This window comes from Pleuronectes platessa, chromosome 23 (genome assembly GCF_947347685.1).
Source record: "Pleuronectes platessa chromosome 23, fPlePla1.1, whole genome shotgun sequence".
NCBI classification, from domain to species: Eukaryota; Metazoa; Chordata; class Actinopteri; order Pleuronectiformes; family Pleuronectidae; genus Pleuronectes; species Pleuronectes platessa.
The window spans coordinates 9,271,209-9,290,719 of record NC_070648.1 but is presented as its reverse complement, the minus strand read 5'-3'; the positions used below and the strand labels follow the sequence as shown (position 1 = coordinate 9,290,719).

At 43.9% G+C, this 19,511-nt stretch overlaps 1 protein-coding gene across 1 annotated transcript in view; it reads right to left on the bottom strand.

Annotated features, from left to right (window-relative positions):
* The window catches only part of plcb3 (phospholipase C, beta 3 (phosphatidylinositol-specific)), a 45,081-nt gene that overhangs the window by 22,189 nt on the left and 3,381 nt on the right, over nucleotides 1–19,511 (bottom strand). The window contains exon 2 of the mRNA XM_053415976.1: nucleotides 10,255–10,341. Coding sequence (XP_053271951.1) covers nucleotides 10,255–10,341 — 87 coding nt within the window. The remainder of the gene's footprint in view (nucleotides 1–10,254; nucleotides 10,342–19,511) is intronic.

Sequence of the window (19,511 nt, the reverse complement as noted above, 5' to 3'; positions counted from 1 at the left end):
CTGCCTTCAGTCATGACACTGAGCTGAACCGGCTGCTGGCTGGAGCCTCGGATTTATCTGACAGACATGGGAGTGGTATTCATCTTCTCATCTTACTCTCTGCAAGAATAAAATAAACATTTAACAAAATGCCAGACTGTTGCTATGAATAACATTACATTTTCTTACTCAGCATGTGCACAGGTACGTTAGAGGTTAGTCTATTTTTAGGCCCCAAATTCGAGTACGGTAAATGTTCCTCTCCCTCTCACTTCCTCTCCTCCCTCCTGGCTCTCAACCCCACTCACATTCAATTTCTCAAGATTAGAAAAATACGAAAGGGCATCTAAACAATCAGGAGAGCGCCACTCCTTTCCTGTGACGAGGCCGTGTGTGTTCATGAAATATGACAGAGGCTAAATATGTCTCAAATGGCACACGATGACGGCATTTAGAAAACTGATCCTCATGAACAAACACACACACGCGGTGCCAGGACATCTCCACCCTCTCTTTGCCTCAGGAGAGGGGAGGAGAGGAGACGAAAGGAAATGAGGTGAGGAGACAAAAGGAGAGGAGATGAGGGGAAGGGAGGAGAGGAGAGGAGACAAAGGGGGGAAGACAAGATGAGGAGAGGTGGTGTGACGAGAGGAAAGGTGAGGAGACAAGAGGAGGGAAGATAACAGGCGACGAAAGGAGATGGGTGTTGAGGAGATGAGACAAAATTAGACAAGAAGACAAGACAAGAGGTGAGGAGAGGAGACGAGGCAAGATAAGAGGAAGGGAGAAGAGAGGAGAGGATATGAGGTGAGGAGAGGATATGAGGTGAGGTGAGGTGAGGAATTTGACAGGTGAGGCGAGGAGACGAGACAAGAGGAGATGAGATGAGATCATAGGAGACAAAAGGACACAGGAGGCGAGGAAAGGAGACATAAGAAGAGCAGGAGGTTTTGACAGAAGACTTTAAAAGGACACAGGAACATGGCAGAACAAAGAGAACAGTTTAATGGCTGCGTTGGGAGAGTTGGCGATGTGTTTAGACAAAGAGAAGGTTGGAGACACTTAATCCCCCTGTGAAGCATTGGATGATCCTATTACTCTCTGTCTCACCTCATAACATTTCCTATTTGTATATCAGCATAATGTCGCTCTCTTTCTCCATCAATCCCTCCTGTATCTGTTCATCTCCCTCTTGTTCTTTTTATTTCTTCCTCACTCCCTTGTTTCATATCTCTGGGCTCTAGAGAGGGTGAAAATGAGGAGGGTAAACACGAGAACCAGTTTTTTGCCACTTAGCAGACAAACTGCTGTGGAGTCGGTGAGATATGAGAATGTGTACAGAGAAGAGGATGCGTGAAAAGGATGGAGTGGGAGAGAAATAATAAAACGTGAAAAAGAAATGACATCCAGATGGATGAGGACACGCCGTCATTTATGAGAGGAAAGGAGAAAGAGAGCGGAGCGGCAATAAAATGAGACGACACATCAACAAAACAGTCCAAGCAAATGTCTGACATGCAAATAAATACAGGGTGAACAGGGCCAAGCACACACACACACACACACACACACAGACACACACCAACAACGACATGCTCATGATCAAAATAGTTGCGGGAATTGTAAATCTTTCACAAAACACACACACACTCATAGATCAGTCGGGGTGAACTCACAACACAAGCCTGTATATGTGCAGATGCCCGCAGCCCACTGACGCACATGTACACACACACACACACACACACACAATTTGTTTATTCTGTAAATGATTAAGGTTCATGGCCGGAGCATATTGCCGAGTAAATGATGACACTGATATGTCTGTAAAAGGCGCAGATTGGCCGATATGTCTCAATTGCAATTTAGGCTATGACAAAAAAGTTTGCTTGTTTGTTTTGGTGGTGTCTCAACAGGGTAACGTAACATAAGAAAGTCCTATGAGACCCCTGACTATGTTATTTTTTTTATTGTTTATTTCCTTACCCTCAAAATCAAAAGGCAAACAAACTTATATGTAGATTTAATTCCATATTCAGGTGATGATAGCAGCTTTAAGAATGATATAAATAGTTAAAATAAGTAAAATCTGGTCTCACTTCAAAGTAGTTACATTATGGCATCATGATGTTGTCTAGCGCCTTTTTTGGGGCATTATTATTGTTGACTTTTTAGGAACAGCTAGGAACAGAGCTAATAGATAATAGAAGGTATATTTGTCCCTGCTGGACATCTATATATGAGGCAAAGCAAGCTTCCTGCTGGCTGCACAGACATGTGAGTGCTACAAATTTGCTCATTTAACTCTTGGCAATAAAGCAAATATTTCATTCTGAAACTTTTCTATTTCTATTTCAGTACAAGGTTCTGTTATCATACCTTTTTAACTCACCAAAGTAATGATGCTTAATATATCTGGAAAGACGCGGACAACGCCAAGGCAAAGTCCAGCAGGAAAGACAAACAGATGATTTAAACCATGGTATTTGGAGGAGAAATGAAAAAGGAGTGCATTGACTATTCCTCAGCTTCTGTATGTAAGGATGGTTAATGGTCTGTGATCAATGTTCACAACTGACAACTTAGTTTATTTACCACCTGTACAACAGTCTGACTGCCTCGTCTGACACGTTATCACCAGATCTCAGCCGTCTGAGTTCACCGTCATTTGTTTTGACAGACATGATCACCAAATCCGTGAAAATAAGACACAAGTTCTCAATAAAAAAGGAATACTCTTTTAAAGTTAAGAGGATTTTAGAACATGCAGCTAATACACACCCTGCAGCAGCTTCATTAGCTAAGCACTGTGCCGTGCAAACACAGCCAGAGAGAAACACACAAAATATAGAGGAAGCATCTGCTCAAACAATGGATTCGATACCACGCCATGTCTCAATTTGTCTTACAAGAAGAAGTGAATGTCTATGCTGTGTGTGTGTCTGTGTGAGGAAAAGAGAGAGTGACTGCTCTGTCATGTGCACCAACAGATAATGTCAACAGAAAATAAAACATGTGACCAAAGAACTGAAAGAGAGGAGAGAGAGAGGAAACTGTCCCATTATCGACTGACACCCTCAATTTCCCCCCATTTTATCAGCTCACTGTGTGTGTGTGTGTGTGCGTGTGCGTGTGTCTGGCGTGCACATGCAGGAATGACCTCTTGCATACGAGTGTGTGTGTGTTATGTAAACCCTTATCCGAAGTTAATTCCTTCTGGGTGTTTGACTTGAGCCAGGGAAATAATCTCTATTAGATCTCTACTTATACCTGCCAACAATCATTCTACAAGCAATTCAGCTGGCTTATTTACACACACACTCACACACTTATGAACTTACACGGTTCTGAGTATCCCAAGAATAGCCTCGAGAAGCTGGAACTACAAGTAAAATTTTAGATAAGCTTCCTAGCCTGTCAATACATATCAATACAGACGATTTAGACCGAAAGGTAGATGGATGACATGACAGCCCCTGAACTTAGACACAGCTGGCAACAAGAAGGAGGCCCCTGTATTCCAGATAGCTTAGCTTCATTTTAAGGAAGTGGAGGCGTCCAACTTTACATACAACCAATTGGTGAAAGCCAAACCACCCACATTAACGGTTAACTTCTTCTTATATTGAACTAAACCACTTTCACTTCAGCTGCTCCAGTTACATGGAATGTGACGGCACTGGATAATCCCCCTGGGGTGTTTGTTAAACTCAAGTTTTAGCACACCCACCCCTCACAAACTTGAGTATTTGTTTGTGGTTTGTGTGTTTGAGGGCTGCCACCCAATCTGCTCAAGGTATATGACACAATTAGAGGCTAAACGGCAGCTCAATTACATCCCTTGGGGCACGTGTCTAAGAGCCCAGGTGTAATTGACTTGACCTGCACACCTTCAGGGAAGGAGGGAGGACGGACAGAAGGAGGGAGAGCAGATTTCCGGGGAAAGGGGAAGAGGAATTTGAGGAGTGGGAGGAAGAGGAGGCAAGGAAATTCCCCAGAACCCCCCCATCTCCTCGTCTGAGCAACTTCCTGCCCACTTTCCCACGCCGAAAGAGAGAATGGGGGAGATTAAGAGTGTTGTTGCAAGAAATTAGGGGGCAATAACTCAGGGGGACCATGTAAGGAAAAGCATTGATGAGAAGAAAAAGAGAGCTGAAGATGAGATGGGGAAAAAGAGGAGCAGGGAAGAAAGAAATGGAGATGCAGAGGTGGAAGACAAGGAGACAGAGTAGATGGAGACCAGAGGGGGAGAAAATGTCATCCTTCAGTTTATATTAGAGGAACAACTTTTGCCTCATCTCCCAGACGGCTAGCAGCTGCCCCGAGAAGAGGGAGAGGAAAAGCGTGGGGGGGGAAGAGTCAAACAAATTGAAGGTGGATTAGCAGTGTAGAAACATGGCAACAGCGGATGGCAAAAAAGTGAGAAGGAAGGGATAGTGAAACAGAGCGAGGGGGAGGACTGTTCCTGCTGCCAGGTGCATCTCACCTCTGTGGCAGGTGAGGCTGCAGTCGACCGGGAGCGGCTCCGCGGCACTAAATCAAGCTCCTCTTTGTTTATTGTAAACTACATTAGAGCTGACAAATCATCAATGCTGGGAGTGCGGAGACTTAATGCACCAATGTCCTCCGAGGTCCAGTGAAAACTATCTGTCGTGGTTGGCACTGCTAGGCTGTGGAAAGCAGGCTTTACATGGAGCTGCTTTTTTAAAACCGCACGAGTCATCGAGGGGATCTTTGGAAAGCGAACACCATTCTTTCGATTTTAAAAATGTTAATTTGTCAGTCGTCTTCATCTTTCATGTGGGAAATATTCATCCTGCAGACTTCTTTACCCACGAGAACATCTGCAAAAACACCTCTAAAGTCCACGAGTCCGTTTGCCAATCTAAAAAAGGAGGTGGAGGAAAGTTTGGCCGAAGGAGAGAAAGGACAGAGAGGAGACGAACACAAAGCGTTTGGATGGGTGCAAGCATATGTTGCAGCGGATGTGTGGATTTGGGATGTGCATGAAGAGCTGGCGTGCTCAGTTTTTTGTATTTTAGCCTCAGCTGGGTCAACAGAGCTGTATTGTCAGATTTGGTTTTCAAACAGGACGTGGGGCCTTTAACCTGAGCATACACTGCGATTTGAACCCGTTTTTGGCAGACAACTGAGATAACCTGTCGGATGAATATCTGACATGTCAGCCATCTGCACCTTTTACTCACTGCATTCGAGCGAAATGGCAAATCAAAATTCTACGACCTCTAGTTTATGGCTGAAATGAGAAAGAAAAAGGAGACAAAGGGGTTCGGTAAAGTGCTTGCATGCATTAATCACAGTCAATTTACAATATAGTTGCCTCAAATGTATAGCTTTCTTTCTTTCTGCAAAATAGACTAACCTAAATGCCCACATCTTCCAAACCACCTGCATGGCAATATGCTGACGCATCTCTTTTTGGACAATTCGACACACGTGATCAAGGCAGCATGTTTCTCCCCTGTTAGCATTGTCATCAAATAAACTTTGACTTCTTCTTCTTCTTTGACAAAAAAACTGGGGTCTATGTCACATGAGCAGCTGCACGGATTGGGAACTGGTGAACTATGCACTGTTTAACTAAAGCTATACCACTTGAAGCAAAGCTCTTAGCAGAATGCACAGAGACACAGTGGAGGAGACCATCCCTCCACTCCGCTACATCTCTACATAGTGTCAACCATGTTACACTAACACTCCACAGGGCCTGTATGTTATGTTAGCGGCTCCTGCTGTCATTACCCTCAACCCCTGAGGACCCCACTTGATTTATGGCTGCCGAGCACCAATTATAACTTCTATAAATCCCAAGAGTGCGGCTCAGTTACATTCAGTTCAACTCTTTCAAGTAAAAGCGGGATCGTTTTCGCAATGAGTTTATCTCAAAGTGCAAAGAGCGGACAGAGAAAGCAGAACAGTGACCGGGCGGGAAAGAAAAACAGTGGAGACTGGTGTGTGGTGGGGTGTGTCTCCATCGATTTGCTGCCAAGCCACTGTGTGTGTGTGTGTGTGTGTGTGTGTGCGTGTGTTTGTGTGTGTGTGTCTCTGTCAGCGGCAGTTGGTAGTTATCGCCAATGACTCAAGCATTATGGGAAAATCTCACAAACACAGACACGTCAGAGGTCTGAGGGGGAGATAACTGACTGAAAAAAGGGGAGGAAAGAAGTGTGGAGGAAGGGAGAGAGAGATGTGGAAGATTATTAGAGAGGGATGGAGCTCAATGGAGGAACAGGAAGAAGACTGTTTAAGAAAATCCTGTTCTGACAAATAGGACGGAGACAAATGAAAGACTGGAATAGAAGTAAAAACATATTTAAAAGGAAAATGTTAAACAAAGCGAAGCAGGGGGAAGAAGGTGACAAGAAACAGATGGAGATAAGTGAGCGGGGAGAAAAAAGATGGGAGGAGGGGATGAGGATGAACCAACAGATTGATATACACTAGGGGAGTGAGATAAACCAGATTTAAGAGGAAATGTAAAAGAAGTGTGAGAGAAAAGGGTGAAAAGAGGGAGACAGGTGGTGCATATAAAGTCAGAGGGGGAAAAATGAGGCTAATAGACCAATGATGGATGGATGAAGAGAAGAGGGAACATGAATTTCCAAGGGGGTTGTTTGAAAATGTTTACATGCCCGTTTCGTTTATTTCAATAATTCAAATTTCTCTTTTGACTTTGCACACATTTTGGGGCTGAGCTTTAATCCCATATGTATCCCTGGCCTATATAAAATGCACTGTCAGTATTGCGTCCCTCTTGCCCTTCATACAGTGAGCAGCACTTTCTATCCTCTTTTCTCAAGTTCAGTGCAGTTGCAAAAGTGCTTCTGACGTTTTTAGGTTGCAGAGTTTTGCACGTCCTTGCTGGGATGCTAAAAATTGCTTTGGAGAGCAGTGCCGACGCAGATCAAGCCCAGATTGAAGGGACCCTCATATTAAAGCTCATTTACATCTAAAAGTAATAAGAGGAGCAGAGCGGCGAAAAATAAAAAAAACACACCGGAGATCAAAATATATTTGGGCACCTCTATTCAGAGAAAATGGGTTCCATCCAGATTGCCCTTGTCATCCAGGAGTACGAGCTGCTCTCATTAATGATTGCTTGCTATCTGTGTTGCCATGTCCTCTTTCTTTTCAGCTCTGGTTTCGAAAAAGAAAAATTCCTGGGGGAGCCACGACGCTGAATTCAAAAAACCCCAGTGGATCTGCATCGGGGGGGTTAAAACGGGTTATTCACAAATCGGAAGCTCGGTGGTTTGAACTCTGGCTCATCCAGTCCACATGTTGAAATGTGTATGAACCCTAAATGGCCCTTATTGCCTTCCTAATCCTCTATGCTCCTTGAGGGGCGTGAAGCATCAATAATCTGCCTCCACCCAGGCCTGTCCAGGGCTGCGTGTCAGAACATCTCCCACGTCAGAGTAGTCTCAGCTCGGTAACAGTTCCCCGTTTTGAGGACATGCCGGATGATGTCGATCTTCGTTTGTCAACAGGCCAGAAGAGGCGGCATATTTTCCTGAGGCATCCATAGTGGAAGCCGTTAAACATCTTCAAGTCTCCTTTTACTGCGTGCCTGCATTCCAAGCCATAAAGGAGAACAGTTCTAGACGTGCTGTATGAATATGTTTGCGAATGTGACCTGTAGCATTCGCAGCACTTTCAGTTGTTATTAAGACTAGAGGTTTTTAAAAGCGTACATAGAGAAGTGACCAGATCACACTAATCCCTGCTGCTCTCCACCTGAGAGTTTTAGGATTTCTGTTTGTAAAGCTTTGAATGCTCAGGCCTATACATGTCATTTGTTAACCCCCCATGACCGTGAACGCTGCTGCCTGCCTGAGATCCTCCAACAGGGCCCTACTAGTGTTTACAGAATCTTGACTGAACACTAGAGGTTAGTGGGCCATCTCTGTCCAGGCTCCTCAACTCTGCAACTCCCTGACTCTGTATATTCTTTTAAATCTCTTCTTAAGACTCACTTTAAAAATTTCATCTAATTTTCTACTGTTAGAATTTGTGAATCTTGCATCTTTTGTTATTGTAAAGCACTTTGTAACTTTGGATTTGAAAGGTGCTATATACATAGAGTTCTTGTTAGAGAAGCGGTGTCCATTTTCCCTTTTCCTTGACACAATACCGCTCCAAAGCCACAGATGGTTGGGTGCACTTATTTTCATCTCACAGCGGTGCAGAGAAGCGTCAAATGGAGGTTTTTGTGGACGACATGTTTTCCACATCTACTGTCCAGGTTCAAGCCTGCGTCACTGTAGAAACTCAATACACAGAGGAGCTGAAAAAAGCAGCCACTCCGCTTGACTGACTTGTGATCTCTGGGAAACCAGTTAAAAAACACCACAGTAAGGCCTGAGAATGAAAAACTTTGCATTTGAATAAAAAACCCACAATTTCCCTCAAATTACTGGATTAGTTGAGGCACATTCAAAAATGTTTGCGCCAGTGACCGACAGCGAGCGGCATTCCCACTACTGAGGTAAGAGTCGTGAACATAATACCGCTGAGTCGGGCCAACATTAACAAAGATGAAAGAGCCAGGGAGGAAAAGTCAAATATTGCAGCACCTCAGGCAAATGAGGAGGAACTGTCGCAGACGTATGTTACGCTACGCTTTGCCGTTTGGTTTTGTATTACAAATCAGTCTCGCTAAAAGGTGACTGCTTCTCTGTTTCCTGCCCAGACCTGACATCTTTTCAATAAAATCGCTAATTTAGTTGCTTTCAGACATGCACTGAATCCCTGACATTCTCCAGAGTAAGGGAGAGGACAAATGACGGGCGGCAGACTTTCTTCTGAGTTTCTCCTGTAAGCCCCTTAGTAAAAACTGTATGATTCTGACACATGACAGACGCAAAATTAAAAGACAAACTCCTGAGAGAGTCTGGACCCAGTTCTGGGGACATTCTCACCAACATGGGGTCGTTAGAGGGGAGTGATGGTAAATATTGCTCGAGAACTCTTAATGATGAGCTGTGTTTTCTTTCTGTATAGGATGGTTTCCATAGATAACACACTGGTCATATATATACGGGATGTGACAAGTGAACAACCTCTTGTTTCCAGTAATGTGCCTTAATAGAGCTGTTTGCAGTGAGAGTGTAGAGACGTCTAACAAGCATAATGAAAAGACAATTGACTCTGCTAAACAGTGTCACTATTGCACCTCGGGCGACTAATGGCCTATTATCGTAATACCACACACACACACACATACGCACAAGTTCTCAGTATAAAATGAGTATTTAAAGACTGTTTGTTATATGAATGCAGGAACACATGCTGACACATGTGCAGACGGACAGGGTGACGTGTGCTCTGGCCCACATACATATCGACACATGCACACAACATGCCGCCTGCACACACTTCCAAAATATGATCATACATCAACGGGTCATTCCATACGTGCCTGGTGGATAAATAGACAGCCAGAAATAAAGAGAGAGACTTTTTGTGTGTGTGTGTGTGTGTGTGTGTGAGAGATGGGGAGTTAATTGAGCAGCTATGTAATGTCATTCGATCTGACCAAGCCCCCCCCCCCCCCCCACACACACACACATATTACCACAGATATATGTAGATATGATATATTGTTCATGAAAACTTCCTCAAGATTGACAATTAAATGTGGTAATAAGAGATACTTTGTAATAAAGCACACTACATAGATCTAATAGCACTTCAAAACCACAACGACAATCAAGATCTGGAAATGCTGGTGACTGGTTACATCGCCTCAGTGCATAACGCATAATAATACACTAATGGCTTCCGAAACCGAAAAGAGGACATGATAAGGAGGAAAGGATGGTTAATGGGAAATACACGTACAGATAAACAGATTGAGAGAGATGGAGGGAGAAAGGGATTAAGACCACAATGACATCAGGGGAGCGGCAGGAACAAGGAGAGGGTGGAGAACAACTTGATAAAACCCACATTGGCCGAACTAATGGACTGGATAGAATCCTAATAAGAGGCAAGAAGACACAAAGAGAGAAGGAGGGAGAGACCAAACGGCCGGATGAAGATGGAGTGTGGTAAAAGTGGTAGAGTTAAAGCAAACAAAGAACAAGTGTGATATACATATCTGCACTTAACTGGGTGCATTAAAAACCCACTGTGGTCTGCTTTAGAGCGGCCCATTTAGATTTGATCTCCTCTACTTTGGGAGACACTCTGCCTACTTTGAGACCTACCAGTGTGTGTGTCTGTGTGTGAGTGTGTGTGTCCATGTCTTACCAGGTTGGACCCTCCAGTCCAGTAGAGGAAGAATCCATCTGGGTCAACTTTCAGAGTGACCAGGGTGGGAGGCCCGCTGTTTGGCTCCTAGACGACCAGAGAAAAAGAGCTGTTAGAAGGATGCATACACAAGATCCATCCAACGGACGGATAAACATCTCCCACTCTCCCTCACACACACACACGTTTCTTTCCCATCTGACAACTTTTTTTGCAATGTGTCTATATGCAAAAAACCCGGTGAGTACAACATAGGGATGTACAAAATATGGAGAAACTGGGGATAGAAGTAAACCTCTGTCAATCCATTTAAAGCTCATATCAGGGTAGAGGTTCCCAGGTTGTACGAAACCTGAATTTTACTTTAAGCACTGACTCCCTTCACAACAGATTGAGGTTGAACTAGTTTTGAATTAGAGACAGCCTCAACTTACTCTGAGGTGCATCTAAATGTATCTATAAGTCTCCTGTGTCCATATTGGAAGACAGCGTGGTGCGAAATAGGTCACTCATAACAGCAGAGGCTGGGGCCTTATCATTATGGGATTGCAGACAGACGGACAGACGGACAGACAGGGATACTGAGCTTGTGTGCACCTGTTGTTCAGCAGCTGTTTTGATGCTTCAGAACTCACAGTGAAGCCCAACAATGGCAAAGCAGCCTGCATCAACATGTCATTAGCATCATCATCATGGAGTCATACACAAGATGCCATGACGACACACACACGCACACACACAAGCAAACACACGCAAGCAGGCTCTGTAATTACAGTGCTGTGCAGTCACACTCTGGTTCACCAAACATCATCCAGACTTTTCCAGATAGTTTCTTATTACAGCGACAGATGACTCATGTGCACGTGGCGTCATGAAGCATCATCATCAACAACAACTGATGGAAAGAGTGAGAAAGGTCGTGTGTGGCAGCCCACATTAACCACCACAACATACCACCAGAAGAGAAAGGTTGAGGAGAAAGCTACACACAAACACCGCACCACTGAGCACACACTCACACTTATTATTATGTGATGTGGGCCGGATGAGGATCACATGGTTTTAACAAAGCTGATGCACAAATGGTCATAGCTTCACGTTTTAAAACATGAATTTTATGATTTAAAATTGTTATCATCTGCATGAGATAATAATCAAGGCTTAAATTACTTGATGCAAATATCTAGTGATTGTTAATAATCATGCCATAAATGGAGGAAGTTATAACAGAAACCAAAAGCATTCTTAGTTGTTTAACCTAATTGAAATGATGTCAAGTCAATTGATGTCATACTAAGTCATTAGTGTGTTTGGAAAGTGTTTGTAATTAGATTTTTCTTTTTTTAATTTAATTTTAAACTATTCTTCTATTTTTATGTATTTTATCAATATATTGTATTGCCTTTTGTATTGCTGTACTGTTTAGTTTAACGTGAGGCACTATATAAATCCAATTTGATTGGATTTATTCATGTACTTTACAGTAAAAGCAAATAATACTTATCCGTTTCTCCAACAAACTACATGCAAAAGCTCTGACTTATTCCTAAAAGAAGATCCCATGGTTTTACCTCTGTTCAATTTCCTGGGACAGTTTGAACGTACCTTAAGTTTAGGCTCCGAGGTTTGCTAACACAGAAAAGGTTTGCGGGAGGATTAGGATGAGGACAAGAAAAAAGGAAAAACAAGAGAGGATGGGAAGAAAGTAGAGAGGAGTAGAGTTTGAAGAAAGGGTGAGGGTTGAAAAAGAAAGAGAAACAAAAGGTCAGGGGTAGAAGAAGACATTCGTAACGAAGAGGCTTTCGTATTAAAAAAAACAGAGATGCAATGTCGGCAGAACTTCAAACGTGTGGTCGACTGGGAAGCTACTGTAAATGACTGAACCTGGGAGGAGTGCTCACTCGCTGGAACCAGTGGAAAACTGTCCAACTCCAATTTCATGCTGTGATTATCTCACGGCTGTGACCTGATGTCAGATGTCAGCGACGAGCAGTTCTCCCAAACCTGAAACCAGTGAAACCTAAGCTCGCAAATCTGCAGCCGCATTGGCACGTGTCTGTTTATCTTGAGTCGGCGAGGTTTAATTCCCTGAGACAACACAAGCGCACACAATAGAAACTGCAAATAGACCAGGTGTTCCCACTTCCAAAGGGACACAAACAGAACCAGCTACAAAACCATATATGCAGAGATAACTGTGCTTTTTATCAAATGCATAAACAGCGAAACATCTGCACATCATCATACCTGGCTTGGTAGTCCTGGTTGAACGCTACTGGGTAGTAAATGCTACATGCGCAAACTGGTTTGGGCTACACTATGCACATTCCTCTTGCAAATTGAATTAAACTAATCCATTCAACAGGCCAGTTTCCATTCAACTTCAATTATTTACAGCTTGTAAACAGAACAATCACATTTTTACCTCTGTTTGACGCTCAGTCCGTTTAATCAAAATGTATTCAACGGTCATCGCGGTGCACAAATTATGGAAGGATTGCTATTTTGCAGCTAACGCTTTTCAAAATAAGAGTACATGGTGCTCAGACGCCCACTCGCACAGTGGAAACAATATATGGCAAGATGCATGGCGGTCATAAGGTCACGTTCGCCAGAGAGACGCATCCCAATGAAATCCTGTTTTAACTGCATGATAATGAAAATGCTTTTAACCCAGAGTTTAACCCAACCAAACCAGACATGTGTTGTTGGCACCTGGTAAATGTCAAGACCTGTAACTGTAGATCCACACACTGCACTGAACTCTACCACAATATAAACGCCTCACTTCAGATTCTACAGTCGAGTTCACCTGAGATCGATGAAAGCCTGACATGTGGTTATGAGATATAGATTTCATCACATGTAGATTTTGTTCCTATAATCTTTTTTTGCGTTATTCACAGTGGTGAATAAAGTCAAATATCTGGATCATATCCTCAGGGATGATTTATGTGATGACGATGTGAATGTTCAAATGTCACCATAATGGCCTCAAGTGAGCCTCGACAGGGTGACACAAGGTATTCCTCTTGTTTCTGGATACACTGGAACAAATGCCTGGATGTCTTTTAGTAATAATTAAATAATTTTCCTGCAAAAAGGTCCTTTCATAGACAGCCCAGAGGAGCAAAATATTAGCTCTATCCAATAGTTGTCCCTCATTTACAAGTGTATTAGTAACAAATACAGTGCATGATAAGTATGAATATTCCTCATCAATTAAAAGTGTTTGTATTTTTGTCTGCTCCTGCACACACACACACACACCTAACACACACACAGAGAGTTGACACAGCTGTCCTGTAGCGCTGGCTATAACTGGAACACAGTGTTCACCATACATAAGGTCTCATAATCTACCTGAGCAGGCTGCCAAGCATGTTTACATGGACAACAATACAATTCCATATGACTGGATTAAGACAATAGTCTGAATTAGATTGCCATTTAAACAGTATTTATTGATCATTATTGTTATTATTATAATATACAGTATTTACATGTATTCCTGCCTCCTTCTCCTTCTCAATTGAGCCGGTCGAGGCCGATGGCCGACAAGCCCGTTTCTGCTCGAGGCTTCTTCCTGTTAAAAAGGAAATGTTTTCCTTGACACTAATCAGTCAGAGCTTAATTGCTCGTGGAGCCATGTTGAGTTTCTGTAAATAACAACGTTAGAGAAACTCATTATAGACCTTCTCCTATATTAAAAGAGTCCTGAGATCACATGGGGTTTGACTTAGCGGTGTAGAATTAAAATTGACTGGACCGACTGGTTATATATCCAGTGTCGATACTTTCTCAACACTTAGATGGGGAATTCCAGTGGAACCGGACCCACAAACAATTACCCAGAGGAATGTGATCTACAAACTCATGTGACCAGTAATATAACATCACCACCCATACAGCTGGCCGTAGGGATGAAGACTCGTACACCAGCATGACTCCATGTATTTGCATGTCACGCCTGCAGAGTTTTCCATACCTGCCAGTTACTTTCTAGTGTTGCCTTTCGCCATTGACACACAGAAGTCTGTGACTGATTTATACACTCATTAAAACACTTAATTTTTAATGATTGATTAAATATATAAACCACGCAATAATGCAACAACATTTGCTGGTTCTAGCAACTCGATGAGGAAGTGGTGGCTTTCTTGTATTTCTCAACCTGATGTAAATTATCTGATTTGCAAACATCAACCCATCATATCATTGATCTTCTCAGTGACAGAACTCTTGTGTTCTCCCTGCTCACGTCAAAAGAAGTGGCTTGGCTTTATGCCAGCGCAATGTATGCACAATTATAAAAGGATGGGCTCAAGTAGCCTACGCCTTGCTCCCCTTTATTCTGATCTGATGATCTGACAACAAACAAACGATACACAGTCATTAAATGTCTTTTAGCACCAAAGGTCACTTCAGTTCGCAGTTGAAATCAAGTACAAAATGTCAGAAACCTTAACAGGAAATCATTAGCACATGCCCTCCACACACAAACACACATACACCTTATTTACCATGAACATGCACCCTACGGTGTGTTTTCTGTTTGAGAGTGGGTGGTATGGTCTATAATTGGATCTCACCGCACTCCCCAATTAACAGCCATATGTAGGCACCTTCAGACGTCTCACTTCCCTCTCTCCTTTCCATGTCAGCTCGCTCTCTCCATCACCTTCTTTCTCCTTAATTGATTGATTGTCTCCCACTCCAGACCCCCTCCAGATGCCCTGGGCCTCATTACCCGACCGCGACGGCTCACACACATGCCCGGTCGATGGACCCCCCTCTGAAGCCGAGGTCAGGCAGCCACAACCTAATGAGACTTCTTGAAAATCACAATCTACGAGAACATAAACATGTAGAGAGACAAACCTCTCTCTCTTCCTGCATCCTGTCATCAACACAAATTGATGTGCGTGTGTGGGTGTGGGTGTTTTATAGTAGATTATCAGTCAGAAAGCCATTAGTGAGAAACTGATAAAAATGGCCGCTCCAAGTGTACCTTTGGTCGGCCTTGCTGTATGTGTGTGTGTGTGTTTGTTTGTGTGTTCAGTGACAGCTTGTAGGAGTGGTTTGTGTGTGTATGTGTGTGTGTGAAAAGAAGGCCAGCGTGCACTCGGTGCGAGGGTGTTTGAGCTGCTGCTTTGGCAACATGGTAAAAGTTGATGACAGTAGGTAACCTTTGGACTCTGGAGAGAGGAGAGGAAAGAGTGAGTGGGGCCAGAGAGGGAGAAAAAACACTATAGCTATAGAATATTATACAACAAGGCACCGTCTATAAACTGTAATCAAAGCCATACCCTGCAATTACAGCCTCCTACCCTTTTCTGCGTCTGATACTTTGATTTGTGCTCCAAAGTCACATTACGCCCCAGTTATGAATTCCCAGGAAACTTTGTTGTGCAATGTTATAGTCTCGGCATGGTGAACGCCGTGCCATCCTGATCAATCTCACACTGATTAGCCAGTGCATCACAAGGAGGGAGATAAAAGTCAGACGAAACATTTGCCTGCTTTGAATTCTGAAATTGAATTTGAAGTGTTACTGGATGGTACGGCAAAAACTGACTGCAAAGAATGAATAAAATGCTGCTCTGATTGCACCTCTGCATTGCGGCACACTGGCCCTCATCCACTGGTCAAAAAAAAAACACTAACACCCCATAACATCTGGCTTTTTCCTACAATGGGAATGGATACAATCGGCTTTCACTCCAGGGTCAAATGATTCTGTAGACACGGGTTTTAATCGGCTCCGATCGGCAGTGATGGAAACGTGACACCCGGGGAAAAGTTGGCAAGTCAGCGCCTAAGTTTTAGTTTATTTCCTAGCATCCTTGCGTATTTCCTTCAAATTTTTCCAAACAGCCTCGCTCCTTTTTGGCCTTTCTTCAATCTTACTCGTTTATTAAATTCCCTTTGTCTTTTCCTGTCTAAACGAAGAGGAAACATGGCGTGACAAAGGCTGACAGCCTCAACTGACAGGACGGATACCAACCAAGCCGCTGCTGCACCTTATTAACACCTGATACACGATACAAATCTCATCTTTTGTAATTCTTAACACAAGGGCGGTTTTTTATTTCACAGCTTGAACAAAAGCAGGTCGGAGCAAACCAGACCTGACAGGCATAAGAAATGAAGAAGAGGTATAAAGAAGTGGACGGGGGGGGGAGACTACAAAAGTCAAAGAGGAAGCGAATCGAAAGAGACGGGAAGCAGACAGACACGAGCACAGAGAGGATGAGAGAGTGGTGGCTAGATGACAATGACTTCATGTAGGTTACACACGTCCAATGAGGCTGCATGTGTAGTAAATCGAGGCGAAATTGCAAACAGAGCCGGAGCGGCGATGGAGCCGTCCAGATGTCAGGCCCACACTTCACATGTGGCAGTGGTTGACCTCCCACCTCCCTCCTCGCCCTCCCTCCCTCCATCCCTCGCTTCTCACCACTCTGTCAGGATGTCAGCGGTGTTTCTCGGCATGGTGTCACAACTTCGCGCAAGCCCGAGCTTTCTCCTTCCTCCTCCTCTTTCTCATCTCTAAGACATCGTTTCTCCCTCATATCTAACGCGGAACTAAGCTATCCACTTTATTAAAACACCAGCTCACTTGCACAATCGGAATGAAAGCAGAGCCTATTGTGCTTTCCTGTGAAAGGTCAAAATGACAAAGCACATCCACTTACGACCGAGATCCTTTTCTAAGGAGCGAGACGTTTTTCCTTTTGAAAAAGGGGGCTGTCGCGTTTCAGGTGTAAAGTGCTTTCCAAGCTGTTGTGAAATCTCCTTGCCTTGTGTTGGGACTCTGATATATCAAATTTAGTGCACGTTATAAATGAGAACACGTGAACAGTGCAGAGTTGCTTATTGTTCCCTGCTTGTGATCCTTCGAGGCTGCAGCAGGGTCTGTATCGTTGCGGGGCCACAAGTGAAACCAAAAAAAAATGAGACGGCTGCTCAACACGTCCGAACATGCAGAGGACCAAATATGCAGGAAGAACATTTGTAGGAGGGTATAAGGGATGTGTAAAGGTCTTTGCACGCCAAGGCTGTGTCGTCTGTCCGCCATTGTCGCACATTTAAAAACAAATGTGACCTCACGTTGGTTCAGCTCAATTCGCTGCGCTTTTTCGCAGACAAATCAACATTCACCCCCATTTTCTGACATATAACAAGTACGGATACGTCATTTGGGAATTTTCTGACATAAATCAGCAAACTTAAGCGACTCAGTCCAGCTCAAGGCCTTAGGGGACAATCATAAGTGGGTGGAAGCGGGTTATTTCACAGCACCCCAGTGAAACGCTAGCATGGAGGAGTTCATGGCAAAGAAAAACATCTCCTTCTTGGGAATAACATGGGTTTCGTGTTAGTTCTGATAGTTTGCATAAATTGCTGAAGGGAAAAAAACAATCGCCTGCAGTCTACCAGTTGAAATTCGCTGTAACACACATCTGACTGTAGAGAGGAGCTGACAGAGGCCTGAGTCACTGTGACTCATTCAGCAACCTGTCAGCAGAGAAGAGATCTTTCCCTCTGATAAAAGAGAAAGTCCTCCTGAGCCCAGACGGACAAAGTGCAGCTTGGGAGCTCGTGGCTGTGGTCCGACACACAAAACGGGCTTTCTCATCTTTTAGATTCGACGGGGTTGATGGATGAAAACAGCAGCTCAGAAAACGCCTTCAGGTCATTCGTCAAAAGGGGGAAGTATCTACCGTCGGCCTGGTTTTCGACAACACGCCACTGATAAACACTGATGGACAATGGAATGATCCCCAGCGTCCTCAGGTGTAGCCTGGATCTTCCTTCTGAGGTTGCAGCCAAATGACAGGAAACAAGCCTGAAACTCGACATTTGATGGTCTGTCATGTTTGGCTTACGTTACAGGGGAGCTGCAGCGGTGCCAAAACCTCTAATCTCAAAAAGATGTTCAATTCCCAGAGCTCCATCAAATTAATGACACGCTGGGCGACTCTATTTAAAAAAAATTGTAATTGTGCAAACTGAACGTAAACAAATCATGTACAGAAATGTAGAAGTGGGGGGGGTTCTTTTCTCAGTTGGTTCTGACCAAATAAAACATGTAGGAGTCTCCTTTTGTTTTATAACTGCAAAGAAAGTGAATATAAAGTGCTTGGTTTGATAGAATCTTCCTGCACAATGCTCAGCGGTGTGGCACAGCAGCTTTATACACAGCGGCTCTGAATGGAAAAGTGGTCTCAGACTGTATGATAGTAATAATGCAAACACTCGGCAAAGCAGGCAAATGTTAACGTAATGTGTTAGGATGATTATTTATTTGACTTCTGTGTGCTTTTTAAGATTTGTATCAAAGCACTGCGAGGCACGCTTGACAAAGAGCCAGGCTGCTCTGTAGACAAACTGTCTGTCTGTGTTTGTTTAATTGGTTGTTTAGGAGGAATTTTAACTGAATTCCAGTCGGAATTTGTCTAAATTGAATTGTGGCCGATGCCGCAGAGGGCGGGGCGGAGCGGCAGCGGCGGAGGGAGGGAGGGAGGGAGGGAGGGAAATGGTTGGGCTCCGGAGCCTCGCAACAAGCTCCGACAGGAAGTCGTTCAACGTTGAAACACACACCCAGAACAAAACAACCACACACGCACACACGCACGCATAGGAGCACACGTGTACACAAGCCGGAGCGCAGGAGAAAGAGGGGTAAATTTGGACTGCATTCCTACTCCCCCCTACATGAGTCACTGTGTGTGAGCGTGTGCATGTGTGTGTCAGTTGATGGTCCTACAGTAGAATTCCCAAGGCCATTGAGAAACAGAGGTTTGGTTGTGAGACCAGCAGATAAGAAGGGGAAGAGACGACAGAGGCTGCAGGATGATAGACGAGTATGGGCAACAGGAGAAGAGGAGGATGAATACTAGGAAGGAAAAAAGAGAGCATGATTTATAAAGGGACCAGAGGAAAGGAGGTGGAGGACGGGGGATGAAGGAATAAAGCCACGTGGAAGACGGACATAGTGATGGGAAGAGGGGGAAAGAGAGGGATGGGGTCAAAAGTGGGGTTTTCATGTAAACAAACAGCACTGGCCTGAGGCACCCTCTGGTGTGTGTGTGTGTGTGTGTGTGTGTGTCCTAATTCTTTTTCTCACTTTGCTAAGTCCTTAAAGGAACATAACAAGTTTTTGTGACAATAGCCCATCAGGGATTATCTAAAATAACCGATCTGTTCCAATCACAACCTTCACCTCTGAACCTACTCCTCCTTTCAGGGTT